At 45.1% G+C, this 22200-nt stretch overlaps 3 protein-coding genes across 7 annotated transcripts in view; all 3 read left to right on the top strand.

The window, feature by feature from the left end:
* The window catches only part of dph6 (diphthamine biosynthesis 6), a 45774-nt gene extending 29973 nt beyond the window's left edge, over nt 1–15801 (top strand). The window contains exons 13-15 of the mRNA XM_029138972.3: nt 5966–6214; nt 9802–10186; nt 13635–15801. Coding sequence (XP_028994805.1) covers nt 5966–6214; nt 9802–10186; nt 13635–13753 — 753 coding nt within the window. The 3' untranslated portion in view covers nt 13754–15801. The remainder of the gene's footprint in view (nt 1–5965; nt 6215–9801; nt 10187–13634) is intronic.
* A 140-nt stretch (nt 15802–15941) lies between these two features.
* Nucleotides 15942–19672, top strand: LOC121201628 (zinc finger protein 770-like). Its single transcript, XM_041069368.2, has 2 exons — nt 15942–16518; nt 16714–19672. Exon 2 carries the CDS (start codon nt 16859–16861, stop codon nt 19454–19456), a length of 2598 nt encoding a protein of 865 aa, XP_040925302.1. The 5' UTR covers nt 15942–16518; nt 16714–16858; the 3' UTR covers nt 19457–19672.
* A 247-nt stretch (nt 19673–19919) lies between these two features.
* Nucleotides 19920–22200, top strand: part of aqr (aquarius intron-binding spliceosomal factor) — a 35578-nt gene continuing 33297 nt past the window's right edge. For all 5 annotated transcript variants that reach the window (XM_055505420.1, XM_029138080.2, XM_055505417.1 and 2 more), the window contains exons 1-8: nt 19920–20079; nt 20368–20472; nt 20668–20724; nt 20922–20962; nt 21051–21086; nt 21187–21307; nt 21451–21591; nt 22003–22071. In XM_055505420.1, the coding sequence (XP_055361395.1) occupies nt 20398–20472; nt 20668–20724; nt 20922–20962; nt 21051–21086; nt 21187–21307; nt 21451–21591; nt 22003–22071 (540 nt within the window). In that variant the 5' untranslated portion in view covers nt 19920–20079; nt 20368–20397. The remainder of the gene's footprint in view (nt 20080–20367; nt 20473–20667; nt 20725–20921; nt 20963–21050; nt 21087–21186; nt 21308–21450; nt 21592–22002; nt 22072–22200) is intronic.

A 22200-nucleotide genomic window follows, 5' to 3' on the forward strand; every position in this document is an offset into this window, starting at 1 on the left:
ATAATATACAGCTCCTATGTTTTTTCCTGTGGACATAACATGCATGTTCACTTTTAATATATATTTATTATTGATATTATAGATTTATTATGTAAGGGAGCACCAGGCCAATCCCTGCAAGTCAAGGTGATATAATGAAGTTGCTCAGGGTAAGAGTTCATTCAATGTAATACGGAGAACACAATATTTTCCACATGTCAGCATTTATTGGGTTGAATTTGATGCACTGACAAAAATGTTAATATTTGCTCAGTTTTTCACTGGGGATTCAGTACATCCTCAGCTTATTGTGTTTTATTACTTTGCCATAGTGGGAATAGTGTTAGCTCAGGTGCATATATTTTTCTAAATTACACTTTGAACATTTTTAAAGTATAGAAATGTGAAGACTCTTTTTTCTTTTACGTCTTTTAATCTTAATATGTAATTGCTGCAATATTTTTTATTATTTAGAATAAAATAATATAGAGAGAATTCTTGGAGACGTTTCAATGAAAATTCTCTTTAGTTTTTCATCTATTTTTGCATAATTTGTCCTCCATATTGCTGCATTTCATTGATAGAATCTGTGGCTTATTTTTGCTAATATTTTGAATATCCTTAAAGAAAAAAAGAGAAGACAAAACCCTCAGAGACTTCTGTGCTGTCTAGCTAGCTTGTCTCTTGTCTCAGTGTACTTTGTGTTTCCAGCACTGTTAAAGCTGCAGCAGCCATTTTTAGTGAAGCCATACTGCCATCTGTTGAGCTGAGAAGGAACTGCACATGTTTTTGCTCATCTGCATTTTGTACAGTGTTGTCCGTCCTGTCTTTCATTTTGTTTTGCCTGTGTGTTACTCATCATTGATTTGTGAGCACTCCTCTACATCTTGGGTTTATCACCAGCTATAGACTATACCGCGTTTGTTTGTGTTTAACTGGAGGGGCTGTGAGTTTCTCTCACTCTGGACCAACAACTCCATGTTGCAGGGTCACAGCCTGTTTTGTTTTTGACATACACACTGTCTTATCCAGAATAAACATGTTCCCCTGTCGTCTTCTCCTTCACAGCGTGCCTGTGCACACTCACTCTCGCTTAACTTCACCACAACTGACAGTTGCACCGTAACGGCGGTGCCACTGCGTTTTGTGTTGACATTATTCTTTTGTGCCCAGGTTAAGTTAGTGTTTCTATCACTAGCCGGACTGAGGGATGTAGCTTCAAATAAAAGAAAAATGGGAAAAGACAGAAGAGATGAGATGGCCACAGCTGGGAAGGGAGAAAAATGGGGGTTGAGGGTTGCAGTTTCAGCATCATTCAATCAGACAACATGCCCCTCAGCTGAAACAGCGAGACTCTCCTAGATTCTCTCGAATTAGGGAGATTAGCAGGAAAGCGCATAATGCAGGATGATGGAATTTGTCATAATTTGCATTGTCCTGGAAAGATTTGGTTTGATAGAGCGATGCATGGAGGGGCTTGTCATGTCCCACGGGCAGGTCATAGAGGAAGCTTGGCAGAAATGATTTTTGCGATATGTGCATCAGTCGTAAAAGCCTCACAACCAATTTGTCAAAAAATGTGAGGTCGGGACAGTTGAAGGCAGCAGGGCATTTTGCCTAACGCAATGAAAACTCATGCCCCTCCATCACTCTTTAGCCACAGCGCATCTCCTGTGTGGCACGCTGCTCCATGGCAACAGACAATCTTATTACATCAACCTTGACTATTCATGTGTTTTTATTGCATTTCCCCATTTTAACATGAGTAAATAACAACTAAAAAAAATAAAACATCTCTATCATTTTTTTATGATGCAATGCCAGGATTTATGTGCGTATTTATTAATTCATTATTGTCGTTCAGACGTGCCTCCCTGAGCATCCTGCAGTCAGGCTCCCCTGACCTTGGTTGAGTACCTGGTGCCATTCTTGAGCAGCATAAAGTTGACCAGAGCTGACGTGACAGCGTTACTCTTCCACATGGTTCAGTGTCTGTGCAGTGGGCGTTTTCGAGGGCAGATGCACAAGGACAGCAGAAAAACACATAGGTCCGAAAAGGTGGGGGCTGCATCTGCCACAAACAGCCCAAACAACGGGCCATTATATTTGTTTTAAATATTCTTCTGACTTGTCAACATAAGAATTGTGCTTTGAATATATGCTTATAGCTGAGGATGTATTCAGAAATGCCCCGTGCATGCTTTTCTTTGTGCACTTTGTACAGCTATTTACTGTATGTCGCAGTTTAAGTAACACTGATGCTGTGTGACAGCTGAGCGTACAAGGGTTAGCTCGAACTGGAACACAAACAGAAACGGGAAAGGAATGAGACAGAGGAAGAAATGAGGAGGAAATAAAAAAAAGCAAATATCTCCCACCTCCTTAAATGAGAAGCATAACACGCGGAGAGATTCTGTGGAGAGGAGAAAGGTTGTGGTTCTCATAAAAAGGTTGGTATTTGTAGGAATGAGGTGTCAGAAGAGGCAGGATTTCCTCGGGGCGCAGCACAACATGAGCCCATCTCTTATCGTTTCTCACTTCCAGACGTGATCTGCTTTGAATGCGCTAATGCTGAAAGAGCCCCACAGACTTGAAACCAGTTCAAGATGAAATCACAGCGCACATCCCTGACAAACTGCCATCCACCACACAAGGATTAAACAGTCGTTGCACATCAAATCCCCAGCAAAAACGCAGGAGTAATATATGCACTTAAATACGTTCAGCCAAAACTTCAACCTCAGTTTTCTGATCCACTCATTTTGCACCGGTTTGAACTATTTGCCATCCTTAAAATATTGAAGTAAGGAAGGAAGATTACTAGAGAGAATAAAGAATCAAGACAAAATGTGGGAATTTGTGGCAAACCAAAGTGGAAGCATGCCCCATTTCTGTATAATTTATATATCAGATTATAGTATTACAGCAGTGGCCACATCCTATTATGTTAAGATTCATTATCATTTATAATATTCACATTTTCATAAAAGCTTTCATAACTCAGTAATAGTTTTTGGCTGTGAGTTTAAAAGCATTTTCATTCAAGTCTGGAAACAGTTATTAACAGACATCAAAGCATCTTCATATCTTAAATATGAACGTCATTATACATTTAATTAGCCGCCCTGTAGCTAATACTGGACTGCCACTAACCACTAACCCTGCAGCTTGGTTGCATGTGTCCCTGCAACAAAGAAAAGTTGCACAATACTAATCTAACCTATTTTACACGTTTAGTATTATCATTTACCTGGTTAAATTATGCATGAGGTCTCAATGGGGAGAAATGTGACCATTAGCATATCTGATGCAGAGAGGCAGTTTTCCACCTCTCTCTGTCCTTGGGACCAGGGAGAAAAAGCTGACTGTTCGTCGATAGCGGGTCATTTTATCCAGGCCAGCCCAGTTCATCTATACCATTCCAAAGCTCCGCTAATGACTCCTGGAGACGTCTTTAACACGATAGGGGCCCAGAGGGCTCCAACACCAATGTGAATATAGTCTGGCACTGTCTGGTCATTCTTGGGAGCTCTTTGACGAAAAAAAAAAAAACCCGCAATTAGAAACACCTCAGAAACACCAGTCTGAAATGAGACACCATTAAGGGCAGCGGCACAGACAGGTGCTTCCTGGGTACATTTACATATAGAGTGTGCTCCTGTCTGCAACTCACGCACATGGAGGGAGAGCATGTCTTTGAGGTGTGTGACCTTTTGACATGTCACTCTGGCTTTATTAGGCAAATGATGGTGTTTTAGCCATGAACTACAGGTCCATGAAGGGGAAGCTCATTTTGGGTGTTCTCTCAGTAAAAAATAAAGGAACGTGTGAGCTTGCGTGGCTTACTGTCTGGTTACTGTCAGTCACGATTATTATTGTTGCTACTAACTTTTTGACCCATTTAAGGACAAAAATTTAGATAAATAATAATAATGGTTCAAATTTTCTAGGACAACTTCTTGAGAGCTTTTGATAATCATCACAATTTGTTTATGCAAATTTGATCTTTGATTAAAACATCTCTCAAATATAACAAAAATAATAATGTTTGCTTTAACTATTTAGAGCTATTTCGATTACACTGTGCTTTAATTATGGCGTCAAATATTAGAGACGCGCCGTGGACGTGTGGGAAACGGAGCACATCCTTCCCTTTTCTCCGTGGGCCATTTAGGCTGCTAAGACTAGCATTTGAAAAATACTTACCTTGTTATAGAAAGTTTAATGTCATGTGCAATTGTTTGACCCTTATGAATATTAACGGGTTCCATCTCTGACCTATTAAAAATGCATGTGGCATTGTGGTTGTTGATCATGTTTAGAACGTGCATGCAAATTGGACTGTCTTCCCTGTCAAGGCCTAAGATGAATAATGTAGCTGTGTTGTATATTCAGGGACACACCATTGACAGTCAATTAACAAGTTTGATTGGTGTGTGAACTCATTCTTTTGAACTGTTAATTTTATGTAAATAGTATTTGCTCTCCGTTCTCCACTGTCTCTCCCCCATCAAGGTTCACCACAGAAGGATGTGCCCCTACCAGTGCAAACCCCCAAATTCCCAATTCCACCTCCCACTAAGAGTAACCAGAGCGGGATCCTTAATAATTGATCATCACACACCTGCTTGGTACAAGCTATGGGAGTCTGCCTTTAACAGTCAAGGGGCCCCGTACTCGCCCCTTTTGATATTCAAATCCACAAACGGTAGCCTTTATGAATTCAAAATGGACTCTTTTCATGGGGAAGCGCTTGTTAAAAGATTCTGGCCACCCATCCAACCTGATGGAGTCCTCCTTTGTTGAAGTGAATATGATGGCATTTGATGGCTCATAAATGGAATGCCAATGGCAATTTGTTGTTGACGTGTGGAAATCTGGCTTTTATCTTAGCAGTCACGCTGACGCTCGGGCAGATTGTGCTTGCAGGTAAATGATCCGGTGATTGATCCCGCTGGTTATCTCCTCCCTTACCATCCACTCGCTCGCTTACATCCTCCTCCTGTCTCGCGTGTGATGTACTTTCCCAGTAATTTGCTGCAGCAGACAGAACGGGGCAAACGTTCAGCGCTTGGTTTTCCGTTTTTGTCTGTGTAAGCTTTTGTAAAACAACCACACTCAAACAGAGCGTGTGTGTTTAACACGAGAGTTTGGAGAAGTTTAGATGGAGGGTGCTAAGTTGTAAGCGATCCTCCTGGTCCAGTTTCACCCTGATAATCTCACTGACACACAACACCGCTGGCTGTGTATTTGCACAGTAAAGGACCTTGTCTTGGGCCATGTATCAATTGATCTGGGCTTCCTTGATCCTCCCTGGAGATCAGCACATTTTCCAAAGTCCGCCAACAATTATCAACATGTCACCACCAGCATCTATTTGCATTGACCTGCAGCTACTATTCAGCACTAAAGCAATACACCCTCAAACACAAGGTCCCTGAAGGCCTGACCTGCCTAATGCCACTTTTCTTCCCTACTCATCTCTCTGCATTAAACAGATAGATTTTTTGCAGGCTTTCATTATACGAGGGGCTTAATTCTAACAAAAGGTATTTAACTGTGAATTCAGCTTATTATCACACGGCTAATTATGCTTATAAATAACAGCGGTGGCATAGAGATGCATTGAGGGCCCTGTCAGACTGCTTGCTTGTTTTAGAACTGTGAAGCCAAAATAGTTGGTGATAAGATGCTGAGAACGAGAGAAGTGGAGCTTGTTAATGAATGCACTGATAATATGCTTATAATTAATGTTAATTTGATTATGGCACCTCACCGATGAGTCTGTTTTTTTTTTTTTTTGTAGTAAAACTCATTTTAGAGTTTAATTACGTGTTTTTTTTGGCATCTAGTTTTCTGCTTGAATACCTGCTGCACTTTGTTAAACTTGACTGTATAAATTATCCATCTAGACGAGAGTCAAGGCTTTTATTATTATCGCTGTGTTTTGGATGTAATAAGATAATAATTTCATCACTGTCCTCAGGTAGATGAGTCCGTTTTCTGCGCCGGCCAAATCGCCCTGGTCCCGTGTACGATGCAGATGGCGGCGGCCGGCGCCGCGACGCAGGCCGCCCTCGCCTTCAGCCACGCGAGGAAGGTTCTGGGAGCGGTGATGGGCGGCTTGACCCTGGCTCACGTCCTCCAAGCTCACTGCTACACCACCAGACGCCGGGACATCCCCATCGTCAGGGCCGTGTGGCAGAGCACGCTGAAGGCCGCGCTTGAGGAGAAGGTATTGTGTTCTCCATGCTAGCGTTTAATGGCTGAATATTGATTATACTCGCGTTGTGGTATTACACCCATAAACTATGAACACATAAGTAATGGATTAAAAGGCAGCAGATCTCATGCATCACTGAATAAGTGAAAGGAGAGAAACTTTATATGATATCCAAGTTTTTTTGAAGGCCTGGTGTTTTATAGTTGTGAAATAAGGGAAAGTTCCTCGCCCCTCTCTGCCCCCGCGAGACCCAAGCGGCTGCGACTGATATTTACCAGCGAGCGCGCTCATGAAAAGTTGATGATGTGGGAAACGCTGGTGTCTTTGATAATGTGGAGCTTGGCACAGAAGCAGATGTCTTCCTCAGAGCCGCTCTAATCCTTTGCCCCCACACACCATTTTGGAGCGCCGTTGAACTCTCAGAGCAGCTTATCCCCCTACATACCCCCCCCCTCTTTTTTTTTTCCTCTACACCCCGTTTTCCTGCCCACCTCCCTGCGTCCTCGCCTCCATTCCACCGCCCCAGCATGCAGCCCGTGCACCGGTCTCCCCCTGGCAGCCCGTCCTCCCACAGTAATCTGTGTAGCCATGGGAGTAGGGCCCGAGGGAGAGAGGGGCACGAGCCCACCTCCAACATGTGTCTCTGTGCAGTAGTGGATGTTGTCAAAAGCTACCGAGACGTTGTCAAGTTTTTCAGTTCCTCCTAATTTGATTACTGGTCGTGTCTTATCAGTTTGGCATTCAATGGACAGCTCAGGTAACAGGGCTAATTAAGGGCAGGGGGACATCGAGGTCACTTAAGCTGGACATCGTTGCCCATCTGTCCATTAGGTGTGTGTCAAATAAATCAACACTGTTTATTTACTGTAGGTGACCCAGGACTGACACTGGGACACTGGGACACCATCATTTATATTAAACAGACTCCTGCTGTAAATTATTAAGGTAAAAGCTGCAAATGCAAACATTTACAAGTCACATTAGAAAACAGGTGACACCTGTTACTTTGTTAAGCTGCCTTTGACACAAATTAAATATGTCACTAAGTGAATTATATATCTTTCTATATATACTTAATAGTAATAATAGATAGATAGACTTGTATAATGCTTCATAATTACTACCAGCTTAATGGACCTTTTTTGCTATAATTTTGACCATTTGAGGGTACAGTACAGTTGATTGGGCTGGAGTTACATTTCCTGATGTCAAATCTACGCTTCTGATGGACACGCCGGTGCTTATCGCGCGCGTGAAACCGCGAGGCCGTGTTGTTGTGCGTTGATAATTTCTCTAATCAGGTGGAGGAAGGAGCTCGCGGGGTTAATTGGGAGCACACCGGAGTCGCTGCGAGTGTGAAATTGTATTTACGGCGCATTAAACCACAAAGAGCCTGTTTGCCTGCGCGCGTGCAAGGGTTTGATCAACAGGGAGACGTTGATGTGAGTCAATAAATGTTAAACATCTTGAATTTGTGGCGCGAAAACAGCTTGGGAAACATATCAAAGTATGAAAGTAACAAGTGCTATTAATAGCAACATGTTTGAATTATAGTTCTAATTCTGGTCCACTCCATGTAATATTAGCACTCTGCCTTGTCTCGCTTCATTATTTCTTGTGTTTTCCCTCTCCTCCGTCTTCTGTCATGGTTTCCTAACGGCCCCGTGCCCTCTTCTTCAACCCACAGATATGGTTCTTTGTGTTTCATTTACACAAACGCAGTCTGACAAGCGCTAGAGTGGGATCCTCAGAACAGTGAGTGAATGAGGGAGTGAATGGAAAACGATATTATAGCAGGCTGACAGCGCTGCAGTAAGTGCCGAGACACAGAGCCCCATGCTGAAGGCGTCCCGCTGGGCAGGAAATGTAGGGGAACTGGCTAAGCAGTGCAGTCCCATCAGCTCCCCGCTGCTCCACGCTTTTACACCACTTCCTTATTACCGTGTTTACCGTTCGGCTTTCACGCCTCCCGAGCCTCCGACCCGCCGCACGCTCCAGGCGGACACGGGTTAGCGGGGAGAAAGTGGGGAGAAGGAAAACAAACACGCGGAGCGGCAGGTCACGCCCCATCAGTGGAGAGAGCTGAGCGCAGCAGATCCGCTGCCCCGCGTGTTTACCTGCTGCCTACGGAGCGAGGGAGCGCCGGGGAAACGGCTGCACGCCCTGGAAGGGAAGGAGGCCCGAGTAATGAGATGGATTGTGCTAAGTGCCCGGTGCGGAGCGGAGCGGGATCGCTCTCCACCACTCCCTCGCTCCCCTAACTCACCACTCCGGCACTCAGACGCACCATATATCAGAGTTTGTGTTTTATTGGGGTAATTTAATAAATGATCCCTGGGCTGGTAGGGGTGTCAGCCTGTGAACCCCCTCTTTCTCTCTCTGGCAGGGAAACCTAATGAGCACACACACACACACACACACACACACACACACACACACACACACACACACACACACACACACACACACACACTAGACTCGTAATAATGCTGAGATCTGCGGAACAAACTTTGCACTTAATGTTACATTTTGATGGATGCATTAATAAAGAAACAAATACGGACTGATGTGAACTTGTTCGACAGCTTTGACAAAAAGCCAGAAACTGTGCAGTGACAATAAAGTCCTGCCAGAGGCTGCAGCCCAAGCCTGAAACGCCCCGGTCTCCTGGTGGACGGACAGTTGGGGTGCAGTACACCGGCACCCAGGGCCTGCAGGGTGGCCTTTAAGCCTGGCTGAGCAGGGTCCCACCGTCCTGTCACTTCTCCGCTCGGCCCCCGCTCTCCGGCCCATGTTCAATCACAATTGACAGGTTCAGAAGCCGTTCCCTCCAGGAGAATACCTAGCCTGCGCCGAAAGTGCTAATATAACATTTATCAAAGCAGAGGACACGTATGTGTGCTGTCACTTTGTCTGACATGCTAAGAGGTCCGCGCTGACGCGGCTATTGTTCTTCGCTTGTTGATCTCCTCTTAATCAGAGCGAAGGAGCCTCAACGCGAGCGCCGGCCGCTGATGCGCAATTAGGCGTTTGCTGAAGTTTAATCTGAAGGGGAGCGCCGCTCGGGCGAAGCCCGCGGATCGGGTCATGACAGGTCCGCCTGTCGAGGGGACAAAGAGGCCGTCGGCCGCTCTTGTCAGTGATTTGTCTGTTTTTCCTTTTTTTCGTGGGGGAATATCAAAATAAAATGTAAGTAACCTGTTATTATTCTGCACTTCAAACTGGGGTGTAAGTGGATGAAAATTGATCCAGCAAATTGAAACGGGGGTTAAGTGTTTTTGCCCTATCGACTCCTACTGAAATGACTGTTATATAAAACACTCATTTCTCTCCCATTAGCGGATGAAGCCACAGCGAAAGTATTATTAGAGGGCCACATTGTAGCACTGCTCCAAGACATTTTGTTACTGCTAATGGGCCTCGGTCCAGAGCGGCGAAAATGAAGAGGTTTGGGCTCTGTGGATGAAATTGAAGCAGTTTTCCCACTCCACGCGGCGAAGCTGCCATTACGTGTTGATCTCCTTCGAGAGCTGGCAGAATATTTATGATTGGACGGAGGAAGGCCGTGCATTTCATTATACTGCGTGTGTGCGTTGCAGGAGCTGCCGTGGGAGCCGGCTCCTCTGCTGGTGGCTGTGGTTGCGGCGTTGCCGCGCGGCGCCGCCGTGGAGCTGCACGTGTCCGCGACCCGCGACGACCCCACCCGAAGGACCTCCTGCCGCGCGAGCGACCGGGCGGCGTCCGCGTCCATCGAGTGCCGCGTCACGGCGGCCGCCGGCGGCCGCGCCGCCTCGCTCTCCCTGTGGGTGACGGTGACGGCGCCGGACGGCGACCCGGCGGCGCCGACGGGCGCCCGGGACGTGACGGAGGCAGTGGGTTCCACGTTCAGGAGGGCCGTGGAGAAGACGGAGGCCGAGCTGGTGCCGCTGTGCGCCCGGGCGTTCTTCAGGGCGGCCCATCCGCTGGCAGCGCGGGTCGCAGAGGGTACGTGACTTTAAATGAATGGAGTGTTTACTAGATATTAATGACGACAAAGTGACAGCCTGTCTGTGTGCGCTTTCAAAGGAAGTTGGAGCAGAGGCCGTGACGCGGCCTCTCCGGAGGATCACCTTCCTTCCCGTGTTTAATTATTGTGAGTCGTCTGTTGTGTCGGCGCCGTGTACAGTAACCCAAGCAGCTGCCGCGCTCTTTTGTCATCATTACACTTTCATACGTCTCCCGCTCCCAGGATCCGAGGCTCCGATCGAGGCCATATCTGCTTTACCCCGAGAGAGGCGCGCTCTCCCTCCGGGGGCGGGAGGGGGCGACGGGCGCATCGATCACGCGAGGCCTCGCTTGTCAAGTCGCCGCCGAAGCAGTCAATTAACATTTTTGAATCGGCGCCAAACCAGCCATCTTACTGTCACTCCTCGCGTCGACATAACTCCTCGTCTGGAGGACGTGAAATTATGGTTACCAGTGATGAACTGGAGAACAGGGCTTGATCTGTTTAGGATTTATTTTGATTCACATGGCAGACGAACAGTGCTGTTTGATTTCATACCTAATTATATAATTGGAATTTAGTATTGTCTGATGATGTACAGTTTGCATGTTATTCCTTTTTTAGCATCCTCAAAATAAGAGAGGATCTAACTTTCAATTCTGGTTTTAACCCTCGTTCTAGAATCAGATTCAAGTTACCATTTAGGATTAAAATACCAAATAATAGTAAAAAGGCCTTTACCCTTGACATGTATGTTTGTGTGATTATGGATTACAGACGTGGTCCCTAGCGCCGCGTACTGACTCATCACTGGGCTGGAGTCTGTTACCGTGGCCTGCACGCACAGCCCGGGCCTCGGAGCCCACCCATGGGTGTTTATGGGTCACAGCCTCTGCTCACTGGGTGATGAATCCGAAAAAGTCAAAGGAGGGAAAGTAACACCTCTGGCGCCGGCAGCCGCGGCCTCAGAACTGCCGCTGTTAGCGAGCAGACAGAGCGCACCGGAGCAAAATGTGACTGCACACCCCTCCTCTCGGCGGCTCGCGTTAGGATTCACAGCTGATAGACGCGACATATGCTCCGAATAAAACCTTTAAACATCTTGTCTCCACTGGTTACTTACGATGGAAGGGTTTTTCTCAAGGAGAGGTCGCTGCCAGTCGACGAAACCTCAGCCTTCACGGGGCACAAATCGGCTCCGGCGCTGGTTTTATCCAGCATTTCACACACAAACCGCTTCGGCTCCAACTGGTTTCTCTCCGGTTCCAGTCAGTCATTGTTTTTGCTGTTTATCGCCTGGTGTCCGGCTTTTCTGCGCCCGCTCCTCGGCCCAAATGAACAATTTTCATGAACCGACGCTTGCTAATTGCCACCTCGTTTACCGGTTAATTTGACCGGTTTGGAAGTCAGTGTAGCACGACTAAAAACCGCTGGCTCTGGGCCGCCCCATAAGCCCAGCAGGCATCAGGCACGCCGTGCAGGAACCCCCCCGGTCACGCTGGCCTCCAATGCTCTCGTATTAATCAGTTCCTCCTAACAACGCGGCTGCTGATGGTTTAGCATAAAGGCCGTGGTTATTAGGAGGTTTGGTGTCCGGGAAACTAGAGATTTAACAGCAGCCTTTGCTGCGAAGCACAATAATGGCCGGTCCACTTGGGGGAGATGGTTTAGTTCCATCCCATTGCTAATGTGATGGCTTTTGAATTTCACTCTTCTTCTGTCACCGAGGGCCCCCCCGGGGGGCGAGTGGGGCGCGGGAGGGGAAAACACTCATCGAAGGAGCTCGCTTAATTTCCGCAAATGGGTTCACGGCGATTGGAAGCGGAGGCCGACTTTTTCTCCCATTTCAATATTTGTATGGTCACTCCAGTCACCTTCACCCCCCCACGGGTCTTTCATCCTTGCATATGCAGGGGCGTCTGCTGGAACAGACCCGCCGACTGTTAGTCCAAAGATTAAAACGTCCCGACACGAAACCGGCCGAGCGCACGATGGTGCGATGAAGGGTGTGTTTCTCCTAATGAAACCGTCCCCCGTGTGTGATCGGCCCGGCCCATTGTGTTGTCAGCTCGCCATCTCCAGAGGGTCCCGCTCCCTGGGTGCTCTGATAACACATATTTAGGCTTTTAATGCTGTCCAGAAAAAAGGCCCGCGTTCCGAGGGGGCATTTTGAGCTGGAGTGCGTATTAGCTAATTAGGGTGTGTGGGCTCTTTGTCAGGACGCGTGGCGTGCTGCGCGTGCTCCAAATGAAAGGGACCCGGCCTTATTAAATGGCGCCGGACTGCTCCTGCAGCCTCTCTTTCTACTGGTTCACATAGATGTCACCCAATAAAGCGAAAGCAGAGCAAATATTTATTTATATCTTACTGTGCGTTTTAATCCACGGGAGCGTTAGAATTAGAATCGGAACAAGGCCGTGAAGCAGAACCGGAGGACGTACAGCTGCTCTGCCATGTTCTGTAGCACAACTTTATAAGACTTTATAGACGAGGAGGAACATTTTACGGCCAACTCTAAAACAACCAGAGATCCCTGGTTTTTGTGATGATTGATGGTCTTGAATCAGTGACACCCAGATGTGGAACCTGTGTGGTGCCTGTCAGGGACGGAGGCTGGTGCGTGTTATTAAGAGCGTTGGTTTCTGTTTGTCCACCGAGACTCGAGATAATTGGTCAGAAAGTCCGTTTTTGACACGAATCACGTCGGACAGATGCCGCTGTGAATGTGAGGAGACTGATGTGCGGAGCGGCGATGGCCTGATTGTGCTTTCCCCGAATGTGCGGCTCTATTATGACCATGTCACATCACAGTGACCACACCTAAGTCCCATCCAACATACTGTTAAATCAGGAGGAATAAGACCAGTCAACCATGAGACAGGAGACTTGCACCAATTAGTGCACAGAGCAGAAACAGGAAGGGGCAACATCCCAGCAGGCTGCTGCTAAAGAGACGGGCTGTCATCGAGCCGGGGCTTTAAGGCGCTGTGGAGTCTCACGTGTCCCCTGTCTGTAGTGTGGCCACACACACACACACACACACACACACACACACACACACACACACACACACCAGCGTGCCACAGCGCTGGTTAAGCTGGGCACCAGTCCCAACACAGCGTCCTAATCTCAGCACAACAGGAGCCCGGGATCCATTCCACCCGGTCTCCTCCCGACACGCGACTCCAGCGTCCCGCGGTCGGGACAGCGTTGTCCCCTCTCTCCCCTCGTTTCCCCGAGCGTGCGTTCCTTCGGTGGCTTAGAGTTCGGTCTGTGCCGACCATATGTCTGCACTGCGGGGATCTGAGTGGGGGCCTGCAGTCTGACGAGGGTTTAGGAATGCTGCTAATTTCTAAATAGGCCTGTGTTGCAGTCAAAGGGTTTTAATGCAGGAGTGGGGCAGATCTACGAGAAGCTTCTTTTAACCTGTTTTTTTTTTGTTGCCAGGACTGGAAGAAGGTTTGAGACGCTCTCTCGGGGCCTCTAGTCCGTCCGTCGCCCTGGTCCCCGTCCTGGACTTGCCTGACTCCCAGATCCTCCACCTGTCCTGCTGGCTCAGCGTATAAACACACAGGCCCTGGAATCCAGCGCGGTTCTGCTGGAGGAGCGACTGCGACAGGCTGATGACTCACAACTGGGCCCGAATAAATAAAGGAGAGGAGAAACTGCGTGGCTGCGGACTGTTTATCACTGCTAATTGTTGAAACGCAAGCTTGTACATCACAAAGTGGTTTTGAAGACGTGTTTATTTCATTCACTTTATACCCCAGAACGTTTGACAATATTTCACTTCGCTCCCCACTGGAGTTGCAGACCCGAGCAGCTGTTGCTCTGTCTGGTGGAAGTTGTCGAACTTAAAGCTGCGCTCAGAAAATAGAAAGAGACGCCGCGAGAGAATCCCTCCACGAGGCGATAAAGCGTGTCCCCCGATGCCTTCACTGTTTGTGCTGGAATTTCTTTAGCACAGCAGCTAACACCCCTCATAAAGACCTAACGCCACCGCTGACACCATCTGTTCAGTTGTAAAGCTATAGATTTACTGTCTGGTTAGTGGCTGTATGTAACGTGTGCAGATGACGGGACTGTGTTTCTCCCGCTCCAGCTCTGTGAGATTCGAGGTGTGTTATTATTGTGTAATAGGCAATCAGCTCCAAGCACCTGAAAAGATTAAGCCTCTTTATGTTTTCTATTGATTCTAAGGCAGCCTGGTTAATAAGAGTGGGTCTCCACCAAAGGGTGTGTGCGTGTTGTGTGTTGTGTGCGTGTGTTGGGGAGGCAGGGTTGTGAGAGTGACGGCGTGGAATGAAAATACCACCGTTAACCATTGCTCCTGGAACATTTCTTTTCTCAAAGATCATGAACCGTATTGATGATCTGAGTCGGGACGCATCTTCACCCCGGGAGAGTGGAGCCAGCGATCGATCCTCACCCTCCGCAATGTTGTTTTGATTGTTGTTATCAAAAATTGAACAATGGAGGCGGCCAATAGAGCCTGAAGATTTTCTCTTTGTTATCGAGGTTCGGAGAACACAAACAAGCAATTATTTATGAGGGCGAGCAAACCAATGCACAATAAGTAAAGTGTGTGATAATGTTCAGCTTTAGGCTCAACCGTAGGAGAGTCAGAACTTTTCAATGATTTTCCTGTCAAATCTATTCATCACACTTATTTGCGCTAGTAGTAACGTCCTTTTATTACACAAAGGAGGTACTTATCTAAAAAGTTTAATCTAGTAGTCAAATGTAATCAGAGGCAGTCTGATTACTCATTCTGGACAAACAGTAGTATACAAGAAAAACAGGAAGTAGGTTTTGTTTAAATAAAGTTCAAATATAAATCTGAGAATTAACCAAACATTCAAACTTGCAACTTGCTGCTCTTTAGAGTTTTGATTGATTGTGTTTTTATTTACAGTGGAACCAGATGAAAAAGCGCAAGACTGAGCGTTTGTGTAAGTACAGAGATGTTTGGCCGCTGAAATTCGGCGCACGATAACCACTTGTCGATCAAACGCGAAATTATAGTGGTTGTGTCTTTCAGCGGGTTTGTTTGTGTAGACAAAAGCAAAGCCACATGTGTACCGTCACACCCTCATCATAGCCAATGTGATGGCCTGTGGCAAACACGTTTCCCTGTGTGCTTACCACTCCGTTTCCACAAAATGAATGAAGACAGGGTGACATTTACTTTTCTCATGTGTTTGGTCAAATGTACATTTTTTACTAAGCTGACCTGCAACCACTCTGCAAACAAACTAGCTGTTGTCCTTTGTGTGCAGTGTACAAGCCTGCGGCCCTTGTCACTGCGGCCTTGCACATGGACTTTAACTGTGTGTTTCTTCCTCCAGGCTAACCGGGCTGATGTGTGTGTGACTCTCTTTCCCCGTAGCAGCGAGCTACAGTAGGGGAGCCGGGTTCAGGAGTGGCCCTGCTGCCTGAGACGCCTCCCGACACTCTGGTCTCTTTGTCTCGGTGGCTGCAGTTGTGGGTGTTGTCGTGTTTGAATCCATCTTTTTTTTAATAATGCCTTGTGCTGTATGTTGTATAATGTCGTTGAGTTAATGATCACAGCATCTAATGAAACCTGCTCATTCTGCTGAAGTGGGGGACATCACAGGCTATTGAGTGGTGTCTGCTGCCCTCTTGTGGTCATCATAAATAGTGCAGTTTGCGTCAGAATTTCATTCTAAAGTTTGATTGTAGCATCTCTTATACTATACTACTACTACAAATCTAAATTTTATTTTTTATAGATTTTTAAACATTAGTTTTATACTAGCCTTTAATTCGTATAGTCTTACTGGTTAAACAAATAATACAATTATAAATAAAGGGAAACAATCCCTTAACCTCTAAAATAAAATTTGATTGAAAACGGTCAAGTTACTAGATGCAACTGGTTGAATAGATTAAAAAGGTTTGCACGGGACACCCACCAACCATTTACCTATGTAATTGTAACCGCCCAGATAATAACATGTTAAAAAATATCAACAAAGGACTCCAGCGAGGTTTAGAAAGTGGTGGTTACTCTGCCTTGGTCTTGTTATTACTACACAGAGTTGGTTTTCTAAGAAATAGAATTATAGAATAATTATTTTTATTACACTTTTTTGTGTAATAACACGCAATAAATTATAATATAACACCCACCACACGAGGTCCCTTCAGATCTGTCACGGATAGGAACCAAAGTCATATACTGTTTCCTTACGTACATTTTAAGAAACGTACGTATTTGTATTCGCAAATTCCTGTGTTGTGGCAAGAAAGATGTGCAGACGTCGTGAACTAATAGTAAAAGAGGAGTATGGATAGTCTGATTTAAACGGTAAGTATTTTTATGTTTGCACCAGAAGGGTTGTTAATTACTTGGACTGATGTTAACGCTACAACTATTTATTACCGACGTTATCAAATCCCAGCGAACCTTTTCAGACTAGCGAGAAAAAGATTCATATTTAGTTGATTTAGTCGATGTCTGGGGTCTCATTTCTTGTTTTTTATGCCATATGCTTTGCCTTAGTAAGAAGATCATCAATTTGGGAACATTACTAAGGAGATGGATGGAAATTGCTTTAGTCCTGTACAGCGAGCCCGGGCCACCATCATCTCCTATTGACTTTGCAGAAGCTCTTCACCTGTAGAAAGTGCAGGAAAGCTTTGGCACGATGTGGCTCTGTGGCTCATATGCTATGGATGCAATGCATCGGGAAGAAGCTGATTCTGCAAATGCACACACCTCTGTATTCAAACCCCCAATTGACGGATCTGTAAATTCTGCTTCGGTGTTGGACTCACACAACAACAAAGTCCAAGCAGCTTGTGGAACAGGGATCCAAGGAATTAACGCCAATAAAAGGAAAACTATTTTGAATCACCAATGTTCTAAATGTCTAAAAGCATTTTGTTCACCGTCTAAACTGCAACGACATTTTCTCATTCATACGGGGCAGAAACCCTATTCATGTGCAGTCTGCCTGAAACGCTTTACACAGAAAGTACACCTAAAGTCTCATTTGAAAACTGCAACTAAATGTTTACGCTCGCCATTCAATGAAAGGCAAAGGCCGAGCCTTTCTCACGACAAGCCTCGCTCATCTTTTCAACAACCGAGCAGTTGTCCAGGAAACCCGTCTGTGGAACTGCAGTTGGAATGTAAAATAAGTGTAAATTCTGAGCAGGAATTGAAGACCAAGATAAAGCCGGATGCAGGTGTAAAACCAGATCAATGGGTAAATACAAGCAGCAGTTATCAAGAACAGGAGGAACAGTTCATCACAGAAAAAGACTTGAAGCCATACCAGTGTATGTTGTGCAGCAGATCATTTCGATTGGAAGCTAATTTAGCACGTCATCATAAAAGTCACAGGAACCAAAAACAATTAGGCAAAACATCAGTACAAACAAGCATCCGTGAAGAAATCTCAGGTCCCGAAGCACGTAAGCCTTTACGTGAGTCCAGTCAGGCAGACGCCGCTGAAATGAACATTGCCATTAAACCTACAAATTGGAGTAAGACTTGCTCTAATTATGTTCCTTGGCAGTTAATGAATTCCGTAGGACAGCGGAGGAAAAACATCAATACCACAAGCAAGCAGCAAAGGAACAGTTTCCACCAGTGCCAGGTTTGTTGTAAATGTTTTCCGTCTGTATCAAAACTTCACAGACACATGATGACTCACACAGGAGAAAGACCCTTTGGCTGTGAGACGTGTGGAAAGAGATTTCGTCAGAAAACGCATCTGAGGGTCCACTGTCGCGCTCACCTGTGGTCTAGATATCACAAGCAGCGCTCACTGTATATCAACAGGCCACTGTCACGCATGGGTGGGCACTGCAGGACTTCGGGAGACTGTCTGCTCCAAGAAATGCTTCTACATGAAAAGGAAGCGGGGACACAGGCTTGCACTGATGAAATCGCTGTGAAACACCTGGATCAAATCTCCTCTATAGACATTTTTTGCAATAATGATAAGAGAGACCCAAAGATGAAGCTGTTGCCACATGCGTCAAAGAACAGTGAAGGCCGGCTGATGAATAAGGAATCTGCAGTGACGGTGAAATGGAAACATGCTGTTAAATCAACGCAACATCCAGGCAACCCGCGACACAGGTGCTTCCAGTGTCTGAAGTGCTTCCCCTGTCCTTCTAAGTTAAAAAGGCATGAGATGGTACACGCCGGCGTGAAACCATTTAAGTGTCGTACATGTGGGAAAGCTTTTCGCCAAACGTCGCATTTGAAGGTCCATGAAAGGACGCACAGCGAGACCAACCCATCCCTCCCTCAATACCCAAGAACCGCTGTTCCATCACGGAAAAGGTTTGAGAGCATGGACAGTACACGTTCAGACTGTGATGGTGCTGTAAGTAACAGAGAACGTGTGCTGACGTGTACAGTGAGTAAGACATCTGTAACTAAATGTCTTGAGTCCAACATTACAGCTACTCCTCGGAAACAAAGTAAACCTCACAGGTGTCACGTATGCAACAAGTACTTCCAATCTCCATACAAGCTGTCAAGGCACTCACTCACCCACTCTGGCATAAGACCGTATGAATGCACTGGTTGCAGCAAAGCCTTCACGCAGCGTAGTCATCTCAAAGTTCATGAGCATAGATGCAGACAGCTTAGGATCTTGGCATCAAATTGCACCCAAATGGATTTTATAAATACCACTCATACCCAGAATATATGCTTGAAAGGTCTCAGTGATTGTACAAATTTCAGTGCAGATGCAACAAGAGTACAACAGCGGTCACGTGATAACGTGGGCCAATGCTCCTTTGGTGATGAAGGTTCTAATTGGCTCTCGGGACCAGAACTGTGCTTACAAGAGGGGAATAATGAATCAGAGCAAAGAAAAAATTGCAATAAAGCTGCAGATGATAGTTTTTCATTCCCCTCTGCACTTGCCTATGAAATAGATAAGCTTGTCCAAAACCAAGGAGCAAATTCAACTCCATTGCATTTGTATCATCATAGTGCATGTAATGCAGAAAGGCATGAAGAGGTCATTACCATTTCAGATAGTGACGATTCTGCGGTTGAAAACCAAATCCAGACAGACGCGTCAGGTGGTTACTGGTGTGAGCCAGCGATTGTGTTTGGAGGTGCCAAGCTCACGGAAGGTTTGAGGAGCCAAAATGACCTGAATGTCCACATTCAACCTAAAATCACAGAATCGGCCGGGAAGAATCATTGTGACCAATTTGTCCCCTCCTCCAAACTGAAGAAATATCATCCATACAGGTCAGAGGCCCTTTGAGTGTGACATCTGTGGCAAAGGCTTTTACAACAGCGCCAGAACACACAAACATGCTCATTATTAAAATGTGTACAATTTTGTGTTTTGTTTTGTGATGACTGTACATACTAGTTAATACAATGTCTGTATATGGTGTATACATATGAACATATTTATTTATAAATAAACATGTTTATTTATAAATAAACATGTAATAAAGAATAATGTGTACTTGGAGCCTGTGTTATTTTCTCTTGAGATTTGTATTATTATATTAGAGTGTGATACAGCATTACTCCTAAGACTTCTAATCATCCAGTTGTCATATATCTCATATTTATATTGTGTTTTAATGATGTTTGAGGTGAACCTTCCCACTTGTCCACATTCAGCAGAAAAGATCACTCATCTGTTTTAGGCAGAGCGGAGATCGATGGAGCGAGATCGCGCTTTGACCAGTTGGTGGCGGTATAGCACCAGTTCGCAATAAACACAAAGAGGAAGAAGAAATCAAACCGTTGCACCGGGGACGGATTTTAGGGACGTACCGCTTCAGGAAGTTTGTCGCGTGCGGCGCGTTTTGCTTGTGTACATGTTCAACTAACCACGCCAAGGCACCTTTTATGTTGAAAATATAAATAAAGGTTAGTTTTTCTTGCTTTATCAAATGATGTCGTTACAACAATATGAGTTATTGTAAACGGATTTAATTCAGATGTATCTTAGTGCTACTAGTTAGCTTAGGCTAAAGTTAGCTGTTTGAATATTACGTTGTGGAAATGTTGAGCACAAAGGTAAAGGTAATCCGAGAATGTTAGTAGTGATATCTGCTTATCAATTACTGCTTGTAATTTACCTACCCCGTATTAAAAAAATAACAGACTAAGGGCAATGCTCAGGCGCGTCATCTTGTATTGCTCGTTTCCTTCCAGCCGCCGTAGTCAGTGGTTGAGACGGGCACGATGGAGAAAGAAACCCCCGCTAAAAAGGCAGCAGCGCCTTCTGTGTCCCAGATAAACGCCGAATATGTGACACAGGTGAACACGACACTCTACTACACAACACTGTGCTTAGAAATAGTGTGTTTCCACGCAATACATGAAATACATTTAAGTATGTTTTTCTCTAGTAGTTGTAATGTGTTTGTAAAGTCACCATCAGAACATTCAGCATTCACACAGTGCCATCTGTAGTTTGACTACTTACTGGTTGTTTTCAATTTTCTGTTTCAGTTGGCTAATAAATATTGGGCTCCTCATGTCAAGGATAAATTACCCTTTGACCCTAAGGTGAGTTATTAATGCTGCTGCATTTTGTGTGTACCACTGCAGCAAGTTGTTGACCCCTCATTTAGAAAAGTGAAAAATTACACTAGTTTAATCTCTTAATAATCTAATCTACTTTATGTTTTAGCAGTTAGTGAGCGCCCTCTGTGTTTAAAGTCTGTGTAAAGTCTAACATTTAACATTTTTGGCTTTTCGTTTAGGTGATGGAAGATATTTATGACAAAGAGGTTCTGAAGTCTAAGTAAGTGGATTAAATATCTTTTAATTTATTAAACGCGTCCTACCTAGGATGTTTCATTGGTTCAATTATTCTTTCTTTTTGTTTTCAGATTTGCCATCAGAAAAATTATGCTGCTTGAGTTCAGGTGCAATATTTCATATCTGCTTACCTTCCTCCTCTATTTGTCTAACAAAACAAACCACACCTGGTGGATAAATGTTCACTTATTACTACTCCTTTTTCAGCCAGTACCTTGAGAACTACCTTTGGGTGAACTACACTCCTGAGGTGTCCAGCAATGCCTACATCATGTCCATTTGTTGCATTGTCAATGAGAAGTTCAGGGAAAATGTGCCAGCTTGGGAGGTAAATAAAGAAATCATTGCCTTATCTGAGTTTAGACCACTGAGGAGACCATTAGATAAAAAATATAATCACCACCATGTGAACTATCATTCCAGCTATCTGAGCTATTTGATAAGTGTTTTCTGTTGTATTGTATATGGCAGGTGTTTAAGAAGGAGCCCGGTCACTTTCCATTTTTCTTCAAATGTGTCATGGAAGCTGTGTTGGCGGGCGAAGAGGCTGGCTTTACTTTGAAGGAACAAACTGTTCTGCTGGTTTTCTTAGACCATTGCTTTAACAGTCTGGTATGTACTGTATCACTACACTAACATGCCAAAACATTAGATCTCTCTGTTGATTTATTGCAAAATTTCAGGCACTAGTTAGTACTTTAAATATTTATGATTTGAGTTTTAATAAATGATAAAAATGTACTTAGTAGTTATGTACAAATGTTCAGATTTAAGCACTTAATAATAATGTCCACTAGGTGGCAGCGATAGACCAGGCAGTACTATCTGCCTCTATCTGCATTAAACCACAGGGAAGCTCTGCACATGTCTCATTTTAAAACCTCTTGTCATAGCCTGCTGCACTTTGATTGTATCCCATACAGGCCTCTAAATATTTTAGTTGCAGACTTTATTATGAGCTGAGGTGTAATAAAATCTGTCATGCACACTCATCCCCTCTCTCTGTGCTCGCCTCTCTCCCAGGAGGTAGATTTGATCAGAGAACAGGTGCAGCAGCTCATCTCCTTGCCAATGTGGATGTGTCTTCTTCCAGTAAGCTGTCAACCAGTTACTTAAATAAAGATTCTTTTAGTAGTTACTGCCACACATCAAGTGATCACATTTCATAATTTAATAGAACAGACTTCAACTTGTATAGATAGAAACAATTGACTTCTTATT

This window comes from Betta splendens, chromosome 22 (assembly GCF_900634795.4).
Source record: "Betta splendens chromosome 22, fBetSpl5.4, whole genome shotgun sequence".
NCBI lineage: Eukaryota > Metazoa > Chordata > Actinopteri > Anabantiformes > Osphronemidae > Betta > Betta splendens.